General features: G+C 41.4%; 1 protein-coding gene across 1 annotated transcript in view; it reads left to right on the forward strand.

Annotated features, from left to right (window-relative positions):
• Positions 1 to 2,456: 2,456 nt before the first annotated feature.
• pitpnc1a (phosphatidylinositol transfer protein cytoplasmic 1a) overlaps positions 2,457 to 22,322 on the forward strand; it is a 45,963-nt gene continuing 26,097 nt past the window's right edge. The window contains exon 1 of the mRNA XM_074656885.1: positions 2,457 to 3,086. Within this exon, the coding sequence (XP_074512986.1) occupies positions 3,039 to 3,086 (48 nt within the window). The 5' untranslated portion in view covers positions 2,457 to 3,038. The remainder of the gene's footprint in view (positions 3,087 to 22,322) is intronic.

The raw sequence follows: 22,322 nt of genomic DNA on the forward strand, positions 1-22,322 counted from the left end.
TCAACATAATATAAATGCACAGCAAAACTAAAACTAAACTAACACATGCTGTAGACCCTTCCTGCAGTAAATAACACATATTAAGTAACTACTAATACACCCACTTATCCAAGAACCAGAGAGCTGTATTATATATGTCGGCAAATGAAAAATGTAATTACACTTCATCATTAATAAATGGTAAATTTATAAATGTATATATTTATTGAAAACATAAAGATAAAATAAGAAATTAATAATTATAGAAAAAATGTGGTAATGATATATTATTGATAATGAACCTATCCTTGTATCAAATATACTTAATATACATAATATACATAATAATAATAATAATAATTATTATTATTATTATTATTATAATCATTATTATTATTATTATTATGGGTAAATTAAAATATAAAGATATGATACATTCAAAGTAATGATTGAAATAAAAAAGAAAAAATGATTAGAAAATTTAAAAACATGTAATATTGAATTAAATTTATATAAATAATAAACACACATATCTAGTGCACATACACATTTATAAATCTGAAGTTAATAGTTATTTTACTGTTAACAATGAACTGAAAATTAATATTTATTAGTGTGCTAGTATTTTTCTATAATTTATATTATTTTATCATTAGTTTGTGTAATTTAAATACATTTATAAATGATATATTGTATCATAGCTGATAAGATACCAATCTGATTAGATGAGTAAACTATTTATTAACAGTTTAATAAAATGTTAAATACTATATTAAGTATTTGTACTTAATATAGTATATACAATGTTAATATAGCAGGCCTATATAAAATGTTATATGTGCAACAATAAACTGTTAAAATAACATAAATTATAGCATTAAAAAACATTATCATTTCATTGCTTAAGTTTAATTAACTATCAATTTATCCTTTCTTAATGATGGTCATTATAATGTTTTACCCAAATTAAACATAATTTAAGTCATACAAGTGCTTGTGCCTGAAATGAAGATCTCTGATGACATCTGTCGTTTGACAGGAATACTGCATGATATATTTTATTCTCTGTTTATGACGTAGAGGAAGAAGTATAAAAGTTAAAAAATATATGATATGATGTTTTGAACAATTTTTCTTGTTAAATTATATCAAATTAGTAAAAACAAATAATTCAGATCTTGAATAATACTTGCCCCCAAAGCATGTGCACCACATTTGCTGAAATTCTGTGCATGTTGATTATTATATCTGACAGATTATAGCCCACTCAGTCCTTTTTACCTGCTGAAATTCCTTTAAAGGACCATTACAACCCATAAAATACAGTTTTCACCTGCCAAAAACGGATTGCAGCTCCTACCTTGTAACTGGAAGTTTTTTTTCTGTCTCAGAATAGTTTGATTTCATTCATGAGGATTATATCTAACATATTATAGCCTAGTCCTTTTAACCTGCTGAAATTCCTTTAAAGGACCATTACAACCCATAACGTACAGTTTTCACCTGCCAAAAACTGATTGCAGCTCCTACCTGGTGACTTAAATATTTGTTTTGCCTCAGAATGGTTTGATTTTATTCATTAGGATTATATTTGACAGATTATAGCCCACCCAGTACTTTTTACCTGCTGAAATTCCTTTAAAGGACCATTACAACCCATAAAATACAGTTTTAAGAAAAAAGTCCAAAAAGTATTTGTAAAATATGTGAAGAAACTAGTGCAAAATGTCAGAAAAATATTAGAAAAATGTCCAAAAAGTATTTGTAAAATAGGCTGTGACATGCACTGACATATCCTGCAGCTTCCATGCTGATTACACTTTTTTCTCCAAGTAGATGTTGTATTTTATTTTGGTCAGAGAGGGAATCGAAATCTTGGAGTTTACATTTAATTTTTGTAAAGAATTTTGTCAGAAAAAGTATTTGTAAAATACGTGAAAAAACTAGTGAAAAATATGTGAAAAATATTAGAAAAATATCCAAAATTATCTGTAAAATATGTGAAGAAACTAGTGAAAAATATGTGAAAAATATTAGAAAAATATCCAAAATTATCTGTAAAATATGTGAAGAAACTAGTGAAAAATATGTGAAACATATTAGAATAATATCCAAAATTAGAGAGGGAATAGAAATCTTGGAATTTACATTTAATTTTTGTAAAGAATTTTTTCCTAATTTCTTTATATGTGTTACATTGTAGCAGGAAATGTTACTCTGTCTCCACCTGTCTTTGTGGACAGAGCTCTCTCTCTTTCTCTCTCTCTCTCTGTGACTCTCTCTCTCTCTCTCTCTCTCTCTCTCTCCCTCTCTCTCTCTCTCTCTGTGACTCTCTCTCTCTCTCTCTCCCTCTCTCTCTCTCTCTCTGTGACTCTCTCTCTCTCTCTCTCTCTCTCCCTCTCTCTCTCTCTCTCTGTGACTCTCTCTCTCTCTCTCTCTCTCTCTCCCTCTCTCTCTGTCTCTCTCTTGTCGCAGCAGCTCCACTCTGCTGCTGCGCATCTCTGTGTGAAGCTGTGCGTCAGGAGGAGAACTCTACAGGAGCAGCAGGAGGACACACTGGTACATGTGAGGAGCTGCTATCAAATGAACAAAACGCGCAGTGTTTCTGCCTGAAGAAGAGCCATCAGAGAACGACGACAGACATCAATCACTGTAACAAGAAGCTGCTTGAAGCTGCAGTTGTTGTTGTTGGAAGCGACTTGTTTTTGGAGTTTGGTGTGATTTCTGGACACTTTCCACGCTGCAAGACGCAGAAACAAAAAATGCATGCTGTTGTTTATAAAACTGACAACTGCTGATTTTACAGCATGGTTATTTTAGTGCTTTAAAGACCCCCTTCTTGTACTTTGGACCTGGTGTGTAGACTCACATTGCAGGAGGTGCTGATGCTGCAGAAGAAGAAGTGAGGAAGGATTTAGTGAATTTTGTGGATTGCCTCGTTTCATTGGACAAACATGATTTCAATTAAATAACTTGCAGGATCGCCCTCCTCTCCAAGACTGAAGCCAGACAAACCTACACCTTTCCTCTGTGTCAACCATCCCCTTTGTGCAAGGACTATGTTGATGAAGGAGTACCGCATCTGCATGCCTCTCACAGTGGAGGAGGTAGGGCAAGTTTTCTTGCTTTTCGTGATGTTTTGCATCCTGATTGTCTAATCTAGCCACCGCCAGATGGAGCTGCTGTTGTCTCTCTTTTAGCCTTCTGTTTTGTGTTCAAGAGAAGTCATGCACTTTAAGAGAGATAGTGTACAGCAGAAGCAGCAGCAGCAGAGGGAATCATGTTATTATTGGTTGTGAAGGACAAACTGTGCTATTTTACTTTGAGTGTCTGGATTGTGATTGTATGCTTTGTGAGTGTTAAAAAGTCTAGACACAAATTGCTTTCTACCTGTGTTCACAGCTGTTATTCTGTTTCCTCTCCTCCAAACACCACTGCATTTTTTTATTATTACATGCTCCTCATGTGTTCTTACCTTTGTACTCCTTTATACCTTTTGCATGCACTCTGTCTGAGAGTTAAAATGCAAATTGAATGCACATTTTTGATCATGTGTTATCTACTGTTACACCCCACCCTTTGGCAGCCCTATTGGGGCGAACAACACTTAAACACTGACCCAAACCAACCACAAAAGACACATTTAAAACTCTCAAAATCCAAAGGATTTATTTACAAAGACATATAAAAAGTCATAAACTGAGAGGCAGCAGTCCCCACACCAGAAACCTCCTCCTTCTGCTGCCGGCACAGGAGCTTTTAAGCACTTCCTTCCCAACCTCTTTGCGTAAATGCAGCACAACTGGGCACCTCGTTGAGGAGTGCAGCACATCTGGGCAGAGCTACTGGAGAGGGAAAAGGGACAGCAGACAGCCGTAACACCCCCACCCTGTTGTACTCCTTATTTTTGCTTACTTGTAGTTTTTTAATTCAGGAATTGATGCATGCACTCTGTCTCAGAGTTAAAATGCAAATTGAATGCACATTTCTGATCATGTTCTACCTACAGAGACACATTCACACACACAGTATTTGTGTTTGGAGATGAGTAGGGTGAAGGAGAGGATGAGGGAGAGAAGCATCTGCTGGGTAAAGTTGCCCTCAGGTCACAATGACACAGAAACAGCCTCACGATCAAGTGATGCTGTGGTGTTTAGACATTTTAGTATGCAAATATGATTTCTTAAATGTTCAGCGCTCAGCTTAGTTTTGACTGTATTAATTAGATTTTTGCTTTGTCCTCCTGTTTTTCCTTTATTTGCTTTATGTTTCATGTCTGAACCTAAACAACAGATGCTGCAGCATAAAGGTTTTATTGAGATTAACTGTGCCATAAAGGTTTTTACACACCATTTAACCCAGTTTACGGTGTGTCACGAGCTGCTACTTAAAGGGATTCAGTGCACCTCTGAATAAGAGAGCTTCATAGAGTCACTACCACTACTATTAAATTGTGTCTTAGTCAGCTGTGCAGTTTGTGGAGATACGATCCGTCACTGCAGTCAAGTTAAGCTCATTGTTGTGTTCTTAGGTTGGGTGAGGAGGAAATCTGTACTTTTAATCAGAGAGCCGTCTCCCCTGAAGTCTCTTGATCCTTATCTGGCTCCGTCGTCCTGCTTTGTTTCTGTGAGTTTCATGTTTATAATTACCAGCACGCTGCTTTATCACACCGTGTCCTACGGCTGATTGGCTCTTCTTCTTTGCTTCGCTCCAGCGGTGATGGAAGACACTGTTGTCCTCTGTGGCCAGCTAAAGGCTACCACATCTGTTGTTGTAATGATAGTAATGGGGTCTGACCTAATCTATTGATCTGTCATTGACTTGACAAATGAACATTTGTAATCTATTAATTTTTTGCAGAGTGCAAGTACACACAAGAACACATAAATCACAGTCATCACCAGTATTGTGGGCTCTTTCCTGATTCAACGCAACAGCCACCAATGAAATCAAGAAGCGGTCAATATCTTTCAGTGACGCTGTCATCCGGACCAGTGCACATGACTTATTGTACTGCTATGTGCTCTTATGAAAATTGGATGCATGATAAAACAGGTCTCCATCTCACAGAGTCAATATACCGGATTCATGATGAGCAATGATTCATTTAGTGCTTTGGTGTCACGGTTTTATTGTATACATTGCTGACTCAACACGTGATAAGAGTCACGAATCAGAATCTCCTCGAATGGCATTGCAGCTTGAGGGAAACAGAATCTTCTCCAGAGCCCAGTTGCATAAATCACCTTAAATTACAACCTTAAGTTTGTCCCTAATGTAAAATATTCCCTTAGCTCAGGGGTTCATTTAGGAGTGTTGCATAAAGCCTCTTAGGTTGTCTCTGATTCTGTTGCGTAGTTGTTTCTGTTGATATTGTGCATATGTCTGTGAGATTTATATTGCCACCGCCGTGAATCTTGGAGTAACGTTTAACTCTACAATATTACATTTATACTAAATATGAATGTTTTTGTTAAACAGCTATATGACACAGTTTGATTGTCACAATCCCTTTTGTGTTTATATTTAGATAACGTCATTGGTGTTGAGGTTTCTCCTGTAATTGTGGCTTTTTCAGCCATGTGTGTGTGTGTCAGTGTGTGTGTGTCAGTGTGTGTGTGTCAGTGTGTGTGTGTGTGTGTCAGTGTGTTTACATGTAAATGGTTACTGCCTGTTGGAGATGCACCGCAGAGCAAACCATTTATTTAACTAATGTAAGGTCTAAAGATTGAGGGTTGCTGTGTTCTCAGAGCTAAATTATCTAACACAGTTCAAATGACATTTATTTTTGTCAAATTGTGTCTGTTGTGCTGGTACATTTAGTCCATGTTGAGTGTTTTCATATCAGCGTGCACATTCAGAAACCTGCCATTGATCAGAAAACATTGCATCTTTAATAGGATGAGGGAGAGCCAGAGGATGCATCTGTCACGATGTCAACATATAGAGAGCTGAAGTCCTGCCCTTTCCGGTAGACACCATGGGACCTTATTTCGGAAAAAATACGAACGATAGTCAACGGAGAGAGAGAGAAATATTATTTTGATCCCGTTTGAATTGCGCCATGAAACACACATATGATGTTTGCCAATTTAAAAGATACATTTTCAAGTCAAGAAAGTCTCAGTTTGTCGTAGTATCATTTAGTTCTGTGTGAAACCGCTCAGTGAACTACATCTCTCGTCTCAGGCAATATAACGTTACTTCTTAACTGATGTGTTTTATCCAGCGACTCCTGGAGTGTGTTCCAATCCACGTACTTCCAGAAGTTCACTTCAATGTGATGCACTTTGTGCACTCTGTACTCACTTGAGTAGTGCGTAAATTTCAACGGGGTAGGATCGTCTCAAATCGAATACTCTGCGGCGCACTGACCAGAAATGACGATGGCAACATTTGACCGCGGCTCGCTACCCGCCAAAATATCTTCTGAAAAAAAATGAAAGCAGAGTGGAAATTACGTTTCCAACGTCGTAGCCTACGATGTGTCCTCCTGTTGGCTGAAAATGCACCGGTATGTTTACGTATTGTTTTATTCTGTTATCTACGTATGTTTGAATAGTGGTCGTGGCTCCGCCCCTTCCGCTACGTAGATGGCGACAGTTGAGTGTGGAAAGTGTCCAGCGTTCCACACTCAACGATCTGACCGCTTTGAGTACAACATCCGGGTACTTTGCGTGCACTGCATTTTGCCATACTTCCCAGTGTGAACGCACTTATGCACTCAAAGTAGTAAGTGTAAGTACAGAAGTACGCGGATTGGAACACACTCATGATGTTTTTATCAGCCGGGAAGAGAGCGAACGATCAGACCCGTTGCTGTGTGTGAGTTCATCCCAGTAGGAAACACTCAGGCGTCGTAGCTTCAGAGAGAGAGACGTCACTACGACCCTTTTGGGTGTGTTGTCTTTCTAATTACGTGTTTTACATGTGATACTTCGACAGTTTTACAACAAGCTGCGACTTTCTTGACTTGCAAAATGATCCTTTAAATTGTCAAACATCATATGTGTGATTCATGTCGCAATTCAAACTCTTTCCGTTGACTACCGTTCATATTTCTTCCGAAATAAGGTCCCGTGGTGTCCACCGGAAAGGCGGGACTTCAGCTCTCTATACACAAACACAAATGCCACTTCACATGATTTATTGTAATTTCATTTCTAGTTGTGTTGGATGTCTTTTGTTTGTTGGAACCAACAAGCTAAGAATTTAAAACAAGTTTGAAAACCGTGTAAATCCTAAAAAATCAAATTAAATGGGCGAATCATTCAGCGGATAATGGCTAAACGGATGTTCAAGGCTTTTTTTCTAAATGATCCTTGAATTCTTGCGTGCAGTTTTAGTGCTTGCGCTGATAATACTAAACCATGAAAGTAGCTTACTGTACGATCTCCTGCAGCATGAAAGACAGACACTTGTTTTGAATAAGGTGACATCAGCCAGCCAGTGTAAGGTCAGTCTGTCTCTGGAGGGTTTCCATATGTTTGTTTGTTTGTGTCCCAGTATACCGAGACGCTGGGCCCAGACCCAAGATCTTGTTTACGTCCCCGGAGCGGAGACTCTGTGCTCTGACTAACGAGAAGCCTGTTCCGTCGCTGTTCCCGGTGGAGCTCGTATAGCTCAGCCAGGCAGTGACCTGGCTCACTCACGCCAGATGGAGAGAAGCATGCTCACTAAGACGATCTGCCAGACGTATGAGCAGATGAGAGAAAGGGAGAGAAAGAGACAGAGACAGAAAGCATGTTGAGAATTTGATTGATTGCTTTGGGTAACCGTCTGAGTCCGCCTTAGTCAGCATTTTGTTTTGGCCTTTGCGGGTCGACGATTCTCCGAAGCATCTGTATGCGCAGCCACGGACGATTCATTCTGACATTCATTTTCTAGACGACACTGGGCAGAGCTTTCACTGCCTCATCAATTACCATTCAGTTTCCTCTGCAATTAATTAACCATTCACTGGTTAAAGGACAGAGAGTGTCTTTTCTGCACCTGAGCAGCAGCTGAATTACTCTCACCGCTTGCTTGATCAGCTCCTCAGTAATGAGCTTTGCAGAATGAGTTGAGAGAACATGAACACCATCTTTGCTTTGTTAAAAGACAAGGGGAAAGTGCGTGCTTGCCATCATCGTTTAATAAAAGCAGTAAATTAGTCATGAAAATGGAGCCTGATTCCTCTTTCCGTGCTAGTGTTTAAGCTTCTTGATTGGCCTTGGAGCTTCACTGAAAAAACGTTTAAGGATTAAAAACCACTTCTTATGCTTCCTCTCCGTGATGTAGAGCATTAATGGAAAACTAGTTCATTCAATACTTTAACTTGTGCTGTATATTTTATACTCTTTCAGTTTTGATGAGTGGATTTTTACGATGAGTATTAGGGCCACATTGAGGGAAAGAAAAATCGGAAATTTCAAAAATAAAGTCATAATATTACGAGAAAAAAGTAATTTGCTCCTCCACAAAAGAGTCAGTTTCCACCATCTGGTCCGTGTGGTTCTTTCTTCGGAATAAACGGTTTCTTGCACAATCTTTTCAAGGTCCTGATACTGATGATAATTTGGTGCTGATGTGGCAAAAGATGAAGTATTTTGTTATTTGTGAAACCTAAACTAAAGTATAACTTCACAAGATGCTCCACGTTCCTCATTTTCACACTATTTACCCTCTAAAATAACAAGGTAAAATTACTACTTAATAATATTATACTTTATTCTCATAATACTATGACTTTTTTATTCGTAAACTTCTGACTTCATTATCATAATATTACGACTTTATTCTCGAAATCTCAGATTGATTTTTTTCCTCAGTGTGGCCCTAATACTCCGTCGTAGATTTGAACATGAAATCAAAGAAAGATAATACACGACATTGGATCGGTTCTCTGCCGATTCTTTGAAGATTCCTGCTGTACTTTGATTTTATGTTTTTCCATTCACATCTTATATTAGTTGCTCTCTCTGTTGGCCTGTGTTCAATGGTCTGTACTCGATGCTTGCCGTTAGTCGATCTTTATATGGCTTTGTTACGTTCCGCCTCTGGTTTTTACTGATAGCGATCAGTCACTTTGCGTATTTATCCACATACCATTACTTGAATTGCTTCCATTTGCCTGACTTGTATGGTTCTCCAGCTGCCAGGCTGGCGGCTCATAGGACAGCACTGAACGAGTCCCCGCTGTGTGGGGATAATTGAAACCCTGGTGGTGTTTCCGAGGTTGCGCTTACAAACCTCGTCTGAGATTATTGCTTCTCTATTAAAGCTAATTTTCTGCACTTCTCCAGCTGAGAAGCTTTCTTTCTGAGTCAGACTGTTGCTGATTTCTCTGGAATGCATTATTTTGAGATCCTGCAACATCGGCATTACATTCCCGGCTAATCTTTTGGCAATTATTGCAATGTGTTTCGTTTCCAGGATCCTAAATAATCATTTTAATGTGCTACATTATTGTCTGTGTGTGTGTTTGCATGTTTTTGTGACGAGTTGTGGGACTGAGGGGATTCAGATTTTGGTGCACTGGATTAGTGAAGCAGTTGCAAAGATGTTTTAGCCTCCAGCAGAGTGAGAGAGAGATGGCATACACTTACATGTTCTTGATGTCAGCAGATGCTCTGCTTGTATCTTTGGTCTGTCTGACTCTTCTTGACAATCTGTGTCAACTAAAGCGAGCACTACAGCTTTTAAAGGCTTTAACTTGGCCAACTTGATTTGGCTTGTAAATGGATTGTGTACGAGTGTAATGCAGTGGCACTCAGTTTTGGCCTTGGCCAGCTGCAAGTAGAAGTATAGGGCCCTTTTTGTCTGTTAGTTGGATGGATAAATTGACTGAAGATGGCGATGTGGTGATCCAGTGGTTGGAGTTTGGCTGGGGAACTCTTATGCATAATTTTTCTGACATGTTTTTTTGGAGTTGTTCCTCTGTTTTATAATGCCCAGTTCCCCTTAAAGCTGCAGTAGGTAGAAGTGGAGCAAATAGGATTTAAAAAAAAGTTATTTTTATAAAATGGTCACTATATCCTGACAGTAGTGCATGAGACAGGTAGTCCTGGTAACAGGAAAAAATCATGTGCCTCTGTGTCCTTCGCTGCTCCTAACGACATCTGCAGGATTTCATAGACCGGAAGAAAATAACCAATCAGAGCTGATCTGGAGCCTTGCCGTCTCCGAGCAGCTGTCAATCACTCGTGAACTCCGATCAAACGGTCAAACTAGGCAGCGCTGATCAAATATGAATCAATATTCTGTTACTGTAATGCCTATTTCTCTCCTCAAATGTTTTCAGAAACACCTTGTAGTGTACTGTTTAGCTGTAAAATGAGAAAGTTTGTGACCCGATGTTGAGATCAGTTGAGGAAATACCAAGCACCGCCCACCAGCCGGAGCAAACTTTCTCATTGTTGAGTGATTACAGCAGCCATGTATGAGGAGGTGCAGAAGTCTAGTTTTCTCTCAGAGCACTTGAATTACAATATGCTGAAAGATTATTATGGAATTTTTTCCCAATGATGCCAAAAACATTCTGCCTACTGCAGATTTAAAATGTGGTCCATGTCACTGCCTTCTCTGCTGTTGGCCTGAGGAGGGTGTAGACAGACATGCACGAGCTCCATGACGCAAAGTGTTGCCAGCTGCTTCTTTTCACCTGCCCGCAAGGAGCTACACAGCCTGAAGTAACGCACAGAAGGCTCTCCAGACCCATCCGCCTCCATGCAGGTTCCCCGAATCAAAGGAACACTTCTACTGTAGTAATCATGTTTTTTTTTAGGCAATTTACTGAGAAGACGTGGAAAGGTCACATACTGAAACCGAGCTAGCAGAAATGGCCCGACTGCAGTGGCTACGTAGCAACATTGATGATGTGGTAAACATCTAGGGTCAACAGTTTTCTATTCATAGTAGAGAGCGAAGGACTAAATTAAGAGCAGTTGTGTAGGAACACTTGGTCAGGTGACTGGAGGTTGTGGGAATCAGGCTGACGGTGGACAGGTGAGGCGGGGGAGGCAGAGTCCATGCCTACATGTGCCACAAGCAAAGCATTTAAAAATGTGATTTAGCCTAGTTAGGCATGAGATATCCTTCAATATTGACTGGAACAGAGCAGACATGGCGCTTTCATTAATTTAAAGGCACACGGTCGATAAAGGGCAGACACAAAGACGGAGGGGAGGCTGGGAAGAATAGACAAAGGAGAACAAGTCAAACGTGGTGATTAATTGGGTAATATGCCAGAGCACAAAAAGAAAACAAAGATGCAATGGCTCACAAATGACACACAGAGCAAGTCAATGAAAGGGTTTAGAAACACAATCGAGCAGCCGGGAACACAAAGACGTGTGTAGCTGGACAAAGAGAGCCGGCTACAGTACAAACAAAGAGAGGACGGCACTACGATGGAAATTTAGGCACTGTATTATTCCTTTTTTAATATCTACATATGCATCAGCTTAATCATTTAGAGAGGGAGACCTGGAGAGACAAAAAAACAGGTGCTAACAAGAGATGATGCCTACACTGTAAAAAAAAAAAAAAAAGTATAAAATAACGGAAATTTTCCGGCAGCAGGGGCGCCAGAAAATGTCTGTTTTCCGGCCACAGGTGTCGCTGTTAACAAGCATTTCTGAAAGTTACAAATACTCCCTTTTAAAGCAAATAAATAAACTGATACTTATATTACATAATCTGCTGATGCATGATCGTTGGTGGACGGAACATAAGCTGCAGTAACCAGAAAGATGAGGAATGTGCTTTGTATCTAAAGCAACATTTGTTAGAAACGTATGAGTGCATTGCAGAAACAGCAGTGCCCCAAAACAGCAGTAACTCTGCCTACAGCCTATGTCATGGCATTGGCTGACATCTGTTGTGCCCTGTTGCTGCTGCCTCTGGCTGTGTGTTTGAAACACATTGCAGCACTGAGCTTCAAACAGAGGTCCCGTGGGGTTAGAGAAAGCAGTGGCACATTTTTAATGGTCCCTTGCACACACACACACACATTGTACTGACACTTCCTAAGAACCTGGGTACACCGCTTTAATTCCAGGAAAAAGCAGGCTCGTGGATTTATTATTTATTTCTCAGTATCTGGTGGGATGTGCACCGGCAGAACGCCGCTGAAATAGAGGCAATGTGAGGATACTCTGCTGTACCTGGATGAGCTCAGGACATTTCTTCCATTAATATTTCCCTCATAAACAAGAATGTCGACTTCTGTTAACTACACATTACTACAAACTTATACTAGCACATTGCTAACTCCACTAATTACCCCACTTTACAAAAAAAATATACAGTAAAACCACCATAAATAGTCTTCCAATTAAACGACAGAATATGTTGTTAAAGTCTGCTGGTTGCCTGGCAACCTCAAGGTGAGAATAAGACTCATATAACCTCTCATAACCTCACATAACCTCCCGTAATGCTGCAACGTGACGTTTTTATATTAAAAAAAATGATTGAATAGAAAACAATTTGGATTCAGACTTGGACATTGAGGACATTTAAACACCGGCTACACATCTTTTCGATGTATCTATTGTTTGAACTTGTTGTCATATGAATGAATGAATTTAATTTCAGCATGTCAAACTTCCTGAGACTCAAGTACCGATGAGTCGAGATGTTTGCGAGTCAGATTTGATTTGAATGTTTTGGTGAATACAACACTGGTGTGCCTGCGTGTGTTTGTGTGTTTAATGGGAAGCCATCAGCCTTCACGTTATCAGAACAGGAAACTCTTAATCGCCCATCCCTCCATTTCACCCTGTACCCCACCTCCTCTCTTCCTGTCCTCCTAAACCTTACTTACTGTCAACATCCTGTCTAAACAAGGAGAAACAACGGCTACTGAGAATAGAAGCTGTGCTGACACATTGTGAATGTGTCAGTAGAGTTATGGGACAGGTGGTAGGAGAGATGCTGTATGAGGAAAGGGGAGCAGCTGGGCATGCCGCGCTATAATGTGATCTCAACTTATCAGGATGCATTGTGCGCTCTTGATTGGTGATGGATTGTATATGTGATCAGACCTATTATATGATAATGAGGAGTGACGTGGATCTGTCATTTGCTTTTGTTTTTAAATTACACTGATTCCCCCAAAACGGCTGCTACAGAACATCTTGTAATTCAGTCTCAGCCAAGTCTTTAACTGGAATTATGCTTCTGCTGAGATAGACGTAAACATGCTTGCGAACCTACGCAAAGACGGGTGTTATTGATAACCGTAGGTCGCAAAGGCTCGTAGAGAGTCTGACGAGTGGGAGTACATTTCTGCATAGTACTACAACAAGTGCTCTTACAAGTGCATATAAAGAAATTACTCTTCCAGGCATTTAATATTGTTGCCTATCTTGTCAGTGTCCCATCCTGTAATGTTGATAAATCCATATTCTTTCACAGATTTGACACTGTCACAAAGGTGAAATGTATGTCCTGATTTCTTTGTTTTCTCTGCGTTGTAGTTTGTTAAATTGGGGCACTGCTTCCTAGCTGACACATACGTTCATTATATCCCCAAAAACACACAAACGTGTCCGAACGACACCATAATTCCAGTTTTAGAAGTTTCAAACTGCAAACACAACAAAAAGCTGTGTCGATTTTATCAATATTTTTTAAATCGGGTTGTATGAGGTACTTATCCATAGTAGGTGTATTCCTCACAGTAGATGACGGTCGGCATGCCTCCAGCATCGAGAAGCAGACAGGAGCACCGGCACCGGAGCAAATCAAAACAGTGCTGTGGACGGGGATGGCAGAAAAACACATTTTAGTCACCTAAAAGAAAAGGCTCACCTTAAAAAAATGTATAAGTGTACGCTATATTTAGAATATTTACCGACAGCAATCTGAACTGAAAGTGAAACGCATCTATAGCCGACTGTTTTTGTCATCTGAGCCTGCTGGCTTTGGAGAGAGGGCGTAGAAAAAGTTTCACTTTCTGCTCAGATCCCCGTCAGAAAGGGCGATCTGACGGCAAGATAGAGCGGTGAAAATATTCTAAATATAGCGTACACTTAAATAGATATTTTAGGTGGGTAAGATAAGTTTTTCTGCCGTCCCGTCCACACCACTGTATTGCTTTGCTCTGGTGTTGGTACTCCTTGTCTGCTTCTCCAAATCTTCTGTAAATAATACATTAAAAGTACGTCATTCAACCCCAAACACCCAAACTATCCTTTTAAATTTGGACTGTCAGACCTGCACATTACACTCCCTCATCCTGTGAATTCACACAATGATGCAGACAAAAATCATTGTAGCACTCATATTCTGTTGCGAGTTGGGAACATATGCGCGCACCGCCGCCGCCACCAATCAAAATGTTTCCGTTAGCAACTCAAAGCGAGAGATTCGACCGATCAGTCAATGAGCCGCATAATTATCGTCTGATCCTTTTGAAAGGGTTCGCCTTCAAAGGGTAATTAGGAGACGTTCTCTCCAACTCCACTGGCATAAACCCAATCACCTTCCAACCTGGTCATCACCGAGACGCAATTACAGTAACGTATAGCTGTCCCTGCATGTGCCATTAACCTTCTCACAAGTGTCTCTCTATAGATACTGCGGTAAAGCCACGGCATGCAAATGGGCTGCTTCACAGTAAAACAGCCCACAGTAAAACAAGCCTGTCCAATAGATACAGCATATCGGAAGTGTGATGTATTGACCATGACACACACCCACACCCTTCTCCAGTATGTGGGTGTGTGTCGTGTACTATAAGCACAGATACACCGTGTACATACCAGAATAACAGGTACAAGTGTCCCTGGTTGCTATAGGAACATCAGCAGCTCACAACTGATTAACAACCTCTTTGATGATGAAGTGGCCTTTCCTGAGAAACAAGAGGAAGAGCGTGTTGCTAAAGGGCACACAATTAAATACATTAATTGTCATCACACATTAAGTTATTTAATTCAAATTTTCAATTTAACACCTTTAATGTGTTTTAATGTGTGTTGAAAGACCTTAAAGATAATTTCCGGGGGTCGCCAGATGGCTGTGGAGAAAAAACATTACATAAAAATAAATAACATATTATAGACCGGGGGATGTTGTTTTTGCATTACATCGCCTGCAGCCTATGATATAATTTGCCTTAGAATAGATTTTATGTGAGTGTGCTTGTGAAAGTCAAAGTGTGCGTGCACACGAGTTTCTGACGGGGGATTTCTGGCGGGTCGGGGAGAGAAAAAGTCACGAAACGCATTAAAAAATCCACATTGCCTGGAGCGCATTGGACAACGCCGAGGTGCTAGCTGTTCAAACTAAACAAAATTGACATCACAAACAAAGCACTCTCTGTTTAGCCTACATTTATTAATCAGAGCATTCACAATAATCACTCAAAATCAGACGGGGGAGGCGCGTGGAAACAGCGGTTTACGGCGGGCGGGGGGGGTTGCGACTCGAAAAGGTTGAGAACCACTGATCTAACACACCAGATGGTCTAATGTTACAGGGGCTTTTTTACTGCGAGGGATCGCCTTGCTTCCCAGCGTTCGACGCTTGATGTGCTGCCACTAGACACAAGGCACTCGGCACCTGATTGGACGAACGCTTTCCCTCCGTGGGCCGCTGCTCCCAGCTTTCAAAATGCAAACAATATGGCGGCTTGTTTGGAAACTTTCTTCTCTTATGTCACGACAATAGTTCACTGAAATGTGTTTCTGAAAACATTTTATGTGAGAAATAAGCCGTGCAGTTGCTGAATCTGTCTTTATTTTAGATTTTACAACGCTTAGTTTAAATGTTTCTCGGGAGTTTCCAGAGCCGGCGAGTCGCGTCGGACGCCCCTGATTTGCTTAAAGTAGCCTAGACCTCAACTTTATGCAAATGAGGAGCGGGCGACGTGACGGTCCGTCTCTCGAGTCGCGCCGCCACGCTACCAGAATGCATTGCACGGTTGCTTACATAGACAATGAATGAGAAACATGGAAAAGGACGGAGCCTGTGGACGCGTACCTCGAGTACATGTGTATTGATGTGTGTCTATAGTCTACCAAATGCTTTGTCAGGCGGTATTTGATTTATTTGATAGGCGTGATTAAATAGTTTCATATAAGTTTGGCAAATTATGGAAGAGTTGGATGATGAGGAGGAGCTCCTGTGCCTAGAATTAATAAAGAGAAAAAGAGAGAACTAAATGAGGAGGTGGTATGTGCGGCCTATTAACACAACTCGGCTCTGATGTCCAATTAAACGTTTACGGCGTCTACGGTGCCTGGCGTGTAGTCTACCTCTCCGGCTCTGCACAAGCTTTACTGCAGAAGTATAAATTAGACATAAGCCCTGGTGTGTGTGTCGGTGTGCTACCGTCTTTTCTGTATTTTAACACCCACATAGAAATGTGACAGGAACACTTGCCATCAGAAATTAATTTCCTCTCCCTTGAGTGACTCAAAATCTTTAAGAAACGCACAAGGACAACATTTCCTTCAAGTGGCCACATGGGCCTGTTTTTTCTTCCAAGTGTAAACACGAACAAACTGGTGAGGGCCGACGTGCACACAGAGTTGGGAAGTTATTTGAACAAGCTTTAACAACCTTTTTAAACCACCCACTGAAAATGAATAAAACCCCTCTCATCTTGTGGAGCATGATTATGCCATACTTCACACTGTATGTCCTTGCTTTTGTATTCCCACAAACACTTTCTGTCACGATATGTTTTCTCGTGTGTGTGTGTGTGTTCCCGCCTGGTTTCTGTGACTCAACGTTCCTGTGCAGCGACTAGTTGGTGCCATGGGTGCAGGTGGCCAGCAGCATGGATCCTCTTCTCTCTCTCCCTCCGGCGTCTGTTGATTTTGTCAGCAAACCTCCAGTAATCTGGAGTTATTCTCTGCTCTATACAAACTGATATTTAATTGCAGTGATGTGACTTTTCCAAGAGCTGCTGCTCATCGCAAAATGATCTTTACCTCCATGTTCATGCAATAAATGCATCACTGTAAACAAACATAACACACGGCGACCACAGGCGCAGTTTGTGTTGGTTCAAGGAACTCACTTAAAGGGACTGTTTGTAACTTTTTAAGCGTATAAATGTAGCGGGTCGGGACACATGCACGAGCAGCCTCGTCTCCGCTGCCTGCTCTCCTTCACTCAGACAGCGCGCGCGTTCTCGCGTACTCGCTCAACCTCTAGACGTGAACGCGCGCTCACCACACACTGCAGAAGAGTTAGTAGCTCTGAGAAAATCTAGTGAATGTACAGTGGACGTTTGTGCAGAAATAAATGCTGCAGCTTCACCAGACCAACAGAGGTTTCCCGTGTCTTGTGAAGTGACGGGGCTCTGCAGAGAGAAACGTTGTTGTCTCGTTACCGACCGGGTGTCGGTGTCTCCCTGTTCACTACGGCTGCGGGCGGAGGGAGACGAGTTTCTTGCTGCAGAGCCCCGCTGCTGAAGCCTGCGCTGAGGCAGGAAAAGCCAACACTAGGATCAGCAGAGAGACCTTCGTCTGGTCAGCTAACATTACTGCCGAGCAGCTGAAATATAGAGTGACATTGTGGTTTTAGCTGACGTGTGTTGCCTCACTGTGTTGAGCGATGCTTGCTCATGTCTATGTAGAGCGAGCACAAGCCCGAGCCCGACGCTGACTTTCGTTGATTTCACAGCCACAGGTGTCGCTGTTAACAAGCATTTCTGAAAGTTACAAACAGTCCCTTTAACCCCCCTAAAAATATTTTTTTTTCTAACAACACAGAACTAATAATTTATTGTAATGATGAATAATATCAACCTTGTTGTGTCTTCTTATTGACAGAATAAGAAACCAACAAGATAAGAAGATAGAATTGTGGTCTTTTTATTTACTTATAACATCGGTCGCTCTCTGTCCACACTGAATCCGTTAAATATGCACTTCCTGTTACGCCATGTAAACAAACCACGTACCTATCAGCTGTTCGGTCAAGATCAGACTACAGACGTAGACACTTTTACGATGGGTGAGTAGTACTTGCTATCTTCCGACGTTTGTGTTTCTTAAACAGAAAACACCGGTTTTATGCTGCGATATTTACTGAAAATGACGTACAGTACATTACAGCCAAAGGTAGACTAAGTAAACTTTGAAGCACTCTCTTGGTGATCTCCATTCAGTCAGTCACACACAAATGCACATGTACTCGTAAAATAAATCTATTTCCTAACCCCTATCTCTCGGCCTCACAGCTACAACCTATAATTCTAACCTTAACTTAAGATGAGGTTACCTTACTTTGCAAAAAATCCTCCGGTCTCGACCTCAAAAACTGCAACTTTTTTCCCCACAAGGACTAAAGTACAACACACATCACACACTGCTGTTTCAGCAGAAACGTGGTCATGCTGCTGTTGAGAGCGAGTGCATATGACTGACTGCATTTGCTCCATTCACGCCGATTCAGCAGAATGTGAAGGTTGAGTGTTGACTTCCTGTACCGGTTTGATAAACTCACATGCCATAGCAGTGTCGGTCACATAGGCAGTGTTAGGAGGATGCCAAGGAGGGCAGCTGGCATCGGAGGGAAGCCATGTGTTGTGGTAGCTCAACACCAGTGTGTGCCGTGCCACACGTTGCCTGCTTTACTCAAGAACTCAGTCAGTCAGTGCAGCATCCAAGAGCAATGGAGCGTGAAAGGTCCGAGAGCAAGATAACCGAGTGTCAGCAGTGCCTTTTCTTCAGGAGGAACAGCAGGTTCACATTCTACCAGAGTACGTCTTTTGCATCGTGAGTAAAGTGTTGCAGGAATTCATTATGCAGAACTTGTTTTGGATGCTTGAAAAAAATGCTTTAGCTCTTACACAACATACACCGAGGTAAGGCCTTTACACACCGCAGCGGGGTTTTTTGTGCGATTAATTTGAACGTCGATATACTTTTTCTAACTGTTGTTTTTGTCATGAATACTTTCACACAGAATGCAAATATTAAAGGCAGGGTTGACAATGTTTTCCAGTCTCCACTATTTGTTATATTGGTTGAAATGGTCTTTACACCCCGACAGCGATCCATTACTGATGAGCTCTGATAAAAGACCGGAAAAGAGCCGTCATCTGTAGCTGCTGTAATCCTGTAAAAACGTCTACCAATCACTGCCTTGCGGTCCGCTTGGAAAGAACCAATCAGATGCCTCCCTGCCTCTCTGCTCGTACTCTACCCTTGGCGTGCACCAGCTTGAACTCAAAGCGCGTCGCCGCCGCAAGTTTACCAGCGAAAAAGAGACTTTTTTCCGGAACAAGGTCAATTTTTTCGGAGCTTTTTGCACAACTAATAAATGCATCAACCCATCACGTTGTGCGGAACGGGTTGAGTTGCACCTCTATTGATGAAACAACAACATGGAGGCTCCGTAGTCCGAACAAAAAACACCTATTAAAGGACAAAGCACTGCGTAGCGCGAATAGAGCTGAATTTTTGTCGGACGCCCTGTTCCTATTTAATCCTGTTGCTCGCTTTGAAAGTGCCGCAACGGACGAGGAAAGGCTGATTCATGAAGATGAAGTGAGGAGTTATCTATACGATACCTCCTCATTTCACTAAATTATCTGTTAGTTTTACTTGCTGACAGCCTAATAACTATCACTTGTTTGATGTACAGCAACAATATAAGAAATGTGTACAGATATTAGTTTTATGTAACCAGGTTTTGAGATATTTCCGCCTCCACTACAATGGAGGTGAATGGAATTTCATTTCCACAGGATGAAATGTACTTTAGTAGTGGCAACAAATAAAACGTAGTGTCCAACTGCTATTATGAATGGACTGAAGTGGAAATGACACCAGCTCTGATACGCACAGACTTGCCAGAAGCAAAAGACCGCATTACATAAACTATGTCAAAGACGTGTGGAGAGGTGTAATTTATTAATACTGATCGTTGCAGGTTGGAAGCAGCACTCTCCTGTCGTGCTTCCCTCTCCACCCCTCTCTCGCTCTCTTCCTCCCCACCCGTCTTCTCATCCTGCATCTCTGCAGTGTCTGAGGTCACTGAACCAAACATTACATAACGTCAAGATCACTCACTACGGATCACTCCACTATGCATCATTTTTACTCCCCGCCTGGCAGCGCATCGGGTGACCTGCTGACGTGATGTGTTTATACTGTATGCATGGGCCAGGAGAGAAAAAAGGGTGAAAGGGAGGATTGAATTAAGGCAGAGAGTCAAAGAGAGGTAAAGATGCCGCCGAGCAGGGATAGAAGAGCAAAAAGAGGGCAGTGCTGCAAAAAAAAGATATTTGGGAGACTGACAGATTGTTGAGCTATTACATAACTTGATTGAGGGCGGCCGTTTCTCTCTCGCCCTCCCCACTACTCCGGCTCCTCTTCCCATTTAGAGGATGCATGTCACTTTCTCCTTCAAGCTTTTCTCTGCCGACATCCTTCTGCTTTGCATTACTTTCCGAGTTTTTCTCATTTCCCCACTCTCTCTATCTTTGCCTCTCGTCTCCGTGAGGTTTGAGAGCATCATTATGTCATTCTTCTGATGCCATAGCAGCTGAAATCATTTCACCAAAACACTTTGCCATCCAGACTCTGTTTAATCTCACTCCCTGCAAAGCTTAATTCAAAGTCAGTAAAAAGCAGGAGCAGTCGGATCAATCAAACCCCCTGAGGAGAACAAAGAAGAAGCAGAGCCGTCGGGTGGATGCTGAGGTTTGACGTACATTAGCAGCAATGCTGATTTTTGACTGATGTCATTTCTGTCACATATAAAATATGTGTTTCTGTTTCAACTCATCTTGGAGCTGCACTGATGTGCAGCGTACTGCAACCTAATAATCAGTCAAGGTAGTCAATTCTTCTTCCCCATTCAGTCGGTTGATAAACAGCTCTCCCTCCCAGTTACATAAGCCTTTTGTCCTCTCTGTTCCACTCTGGAGTGTTTTGGTACAACTTGAATTTCAGGTTGCTTGGGGAAAACCGTCTCATTTATTATGCATAGAGAGAGCGCGGCGTATTTCTTACAGCCCTGCTGAGATAGAGAGAGAGAAAAGAAAAAGTAAGCACGAAAAGTAGAGCAAAGGGAGAAAGAATGAGAGAGAAAGAGATTGACCACGAGTGTTATCTTGGTTTGGTCTTGCATACAATATCAGCCTTGGTGATATTGTATCTGCTAGGGGTGTAACGTATCATCTACTACATCGATGCATCGATTTATATTCCTACGATCCAACTACATCGATAGGTACTCGGCAAGTTGTCCTTCACGGGGGACGTATATCGATCTAAAATTGATTTGCAAATCTACTGCATCGATACTAAGAATTAGCACCTTGTATTTAAGCACGACAAACATTATATGGACGTATTTTTTAGCACTTTTAATAGTAAAGAAATGTTAAACGTTACTCCGGTTCACTCTCCCTGTCTTTGACGTCATCGACATGCGCCAGCAGCGCCAATCTCAGAAAGACGACAACAAAACGAAGCATGGCTGATGGCGAGGAAGAGCCAGACGAGTGAGAGAGCCGTGTTTGAGGTGGAAACATTTTGGCTTTTGTAAAAAGGGAGATGTCCTTGATAAATCGCTCGCTGTTTGCAGAATATGCAAAGGCCAGATAAAATACAACGGCAACACGACCAATCTTTCCACGCACCTACTGAGACACCATGGGAACGCCCAGGGAACTCTAGCAGTGTTCTCGCAGCAGCGGAAACATTATTGGTAAGAAATTAGGCCAAAACTTACCTATAGGGCTAAAGACATCACGGCATCCATTGCCAGGTTTATCTGTCAAGATATACGACCGTACAGTGTGGTTGAAAATCCTGGGATCCTGGCCATCCACACGTCTCAGAACAATGCATTCCTGCATCGTATAAAATCGTATCGCTCTAGTTGAGCCAAATATCGTCCTTGAATCGTATCGGAACCGTGGAAAGTGATATATATCGTATCGTTGTAAAAACTTATCTTTACACTCCTAGTATCTGCCTTGATGGAGACTACTGTAACTCGGGCATCCCCACTGTTGATGGAAAACGGCAACAACATAGATGAAGAAACTGCAAAAAGAGAAGCTTGTTGAAAACCCTAGGAAGTCGGCATGACATCATACCAGCAGTGGCATGTGCAATAAGGGCAGGGAGGGTTAGGACCGAGCATGGGGTCGTCTTTATGGAGTAAGAAGGACTGGCAGTGCTGTGGGAGAAACATAAGACGGCTGTGGAGCTAATATATTTGCAAATGTAAGGCTTTTCTGTGAGGTGTGGAATAATCAGAATTCTAATTATCAGTGTAGGTTTTGTCATCTCAGTCAAAAAGGGGATTTAAGGCAGAACAAGCAGTGGATACTGACTGGCAGATTTAAGAGTCTAAGCCTGATAAATTAAAATAGGCAA

The sequence above is a fragment of the Sebastes fasciatus genome, chromosome 13 (assembly GCF_043250625.1).
Source record: "Sebastes fasciatus isolate fSebFas1 chromosome 13, fSebFas1.pri, whole genome shotgun sequence".
NCBI lineage: Eukaryota > Metazoa > Chordata > Actinopteri > Perciformes > Sebastidae > Sebastes > Sebastes fasciatus.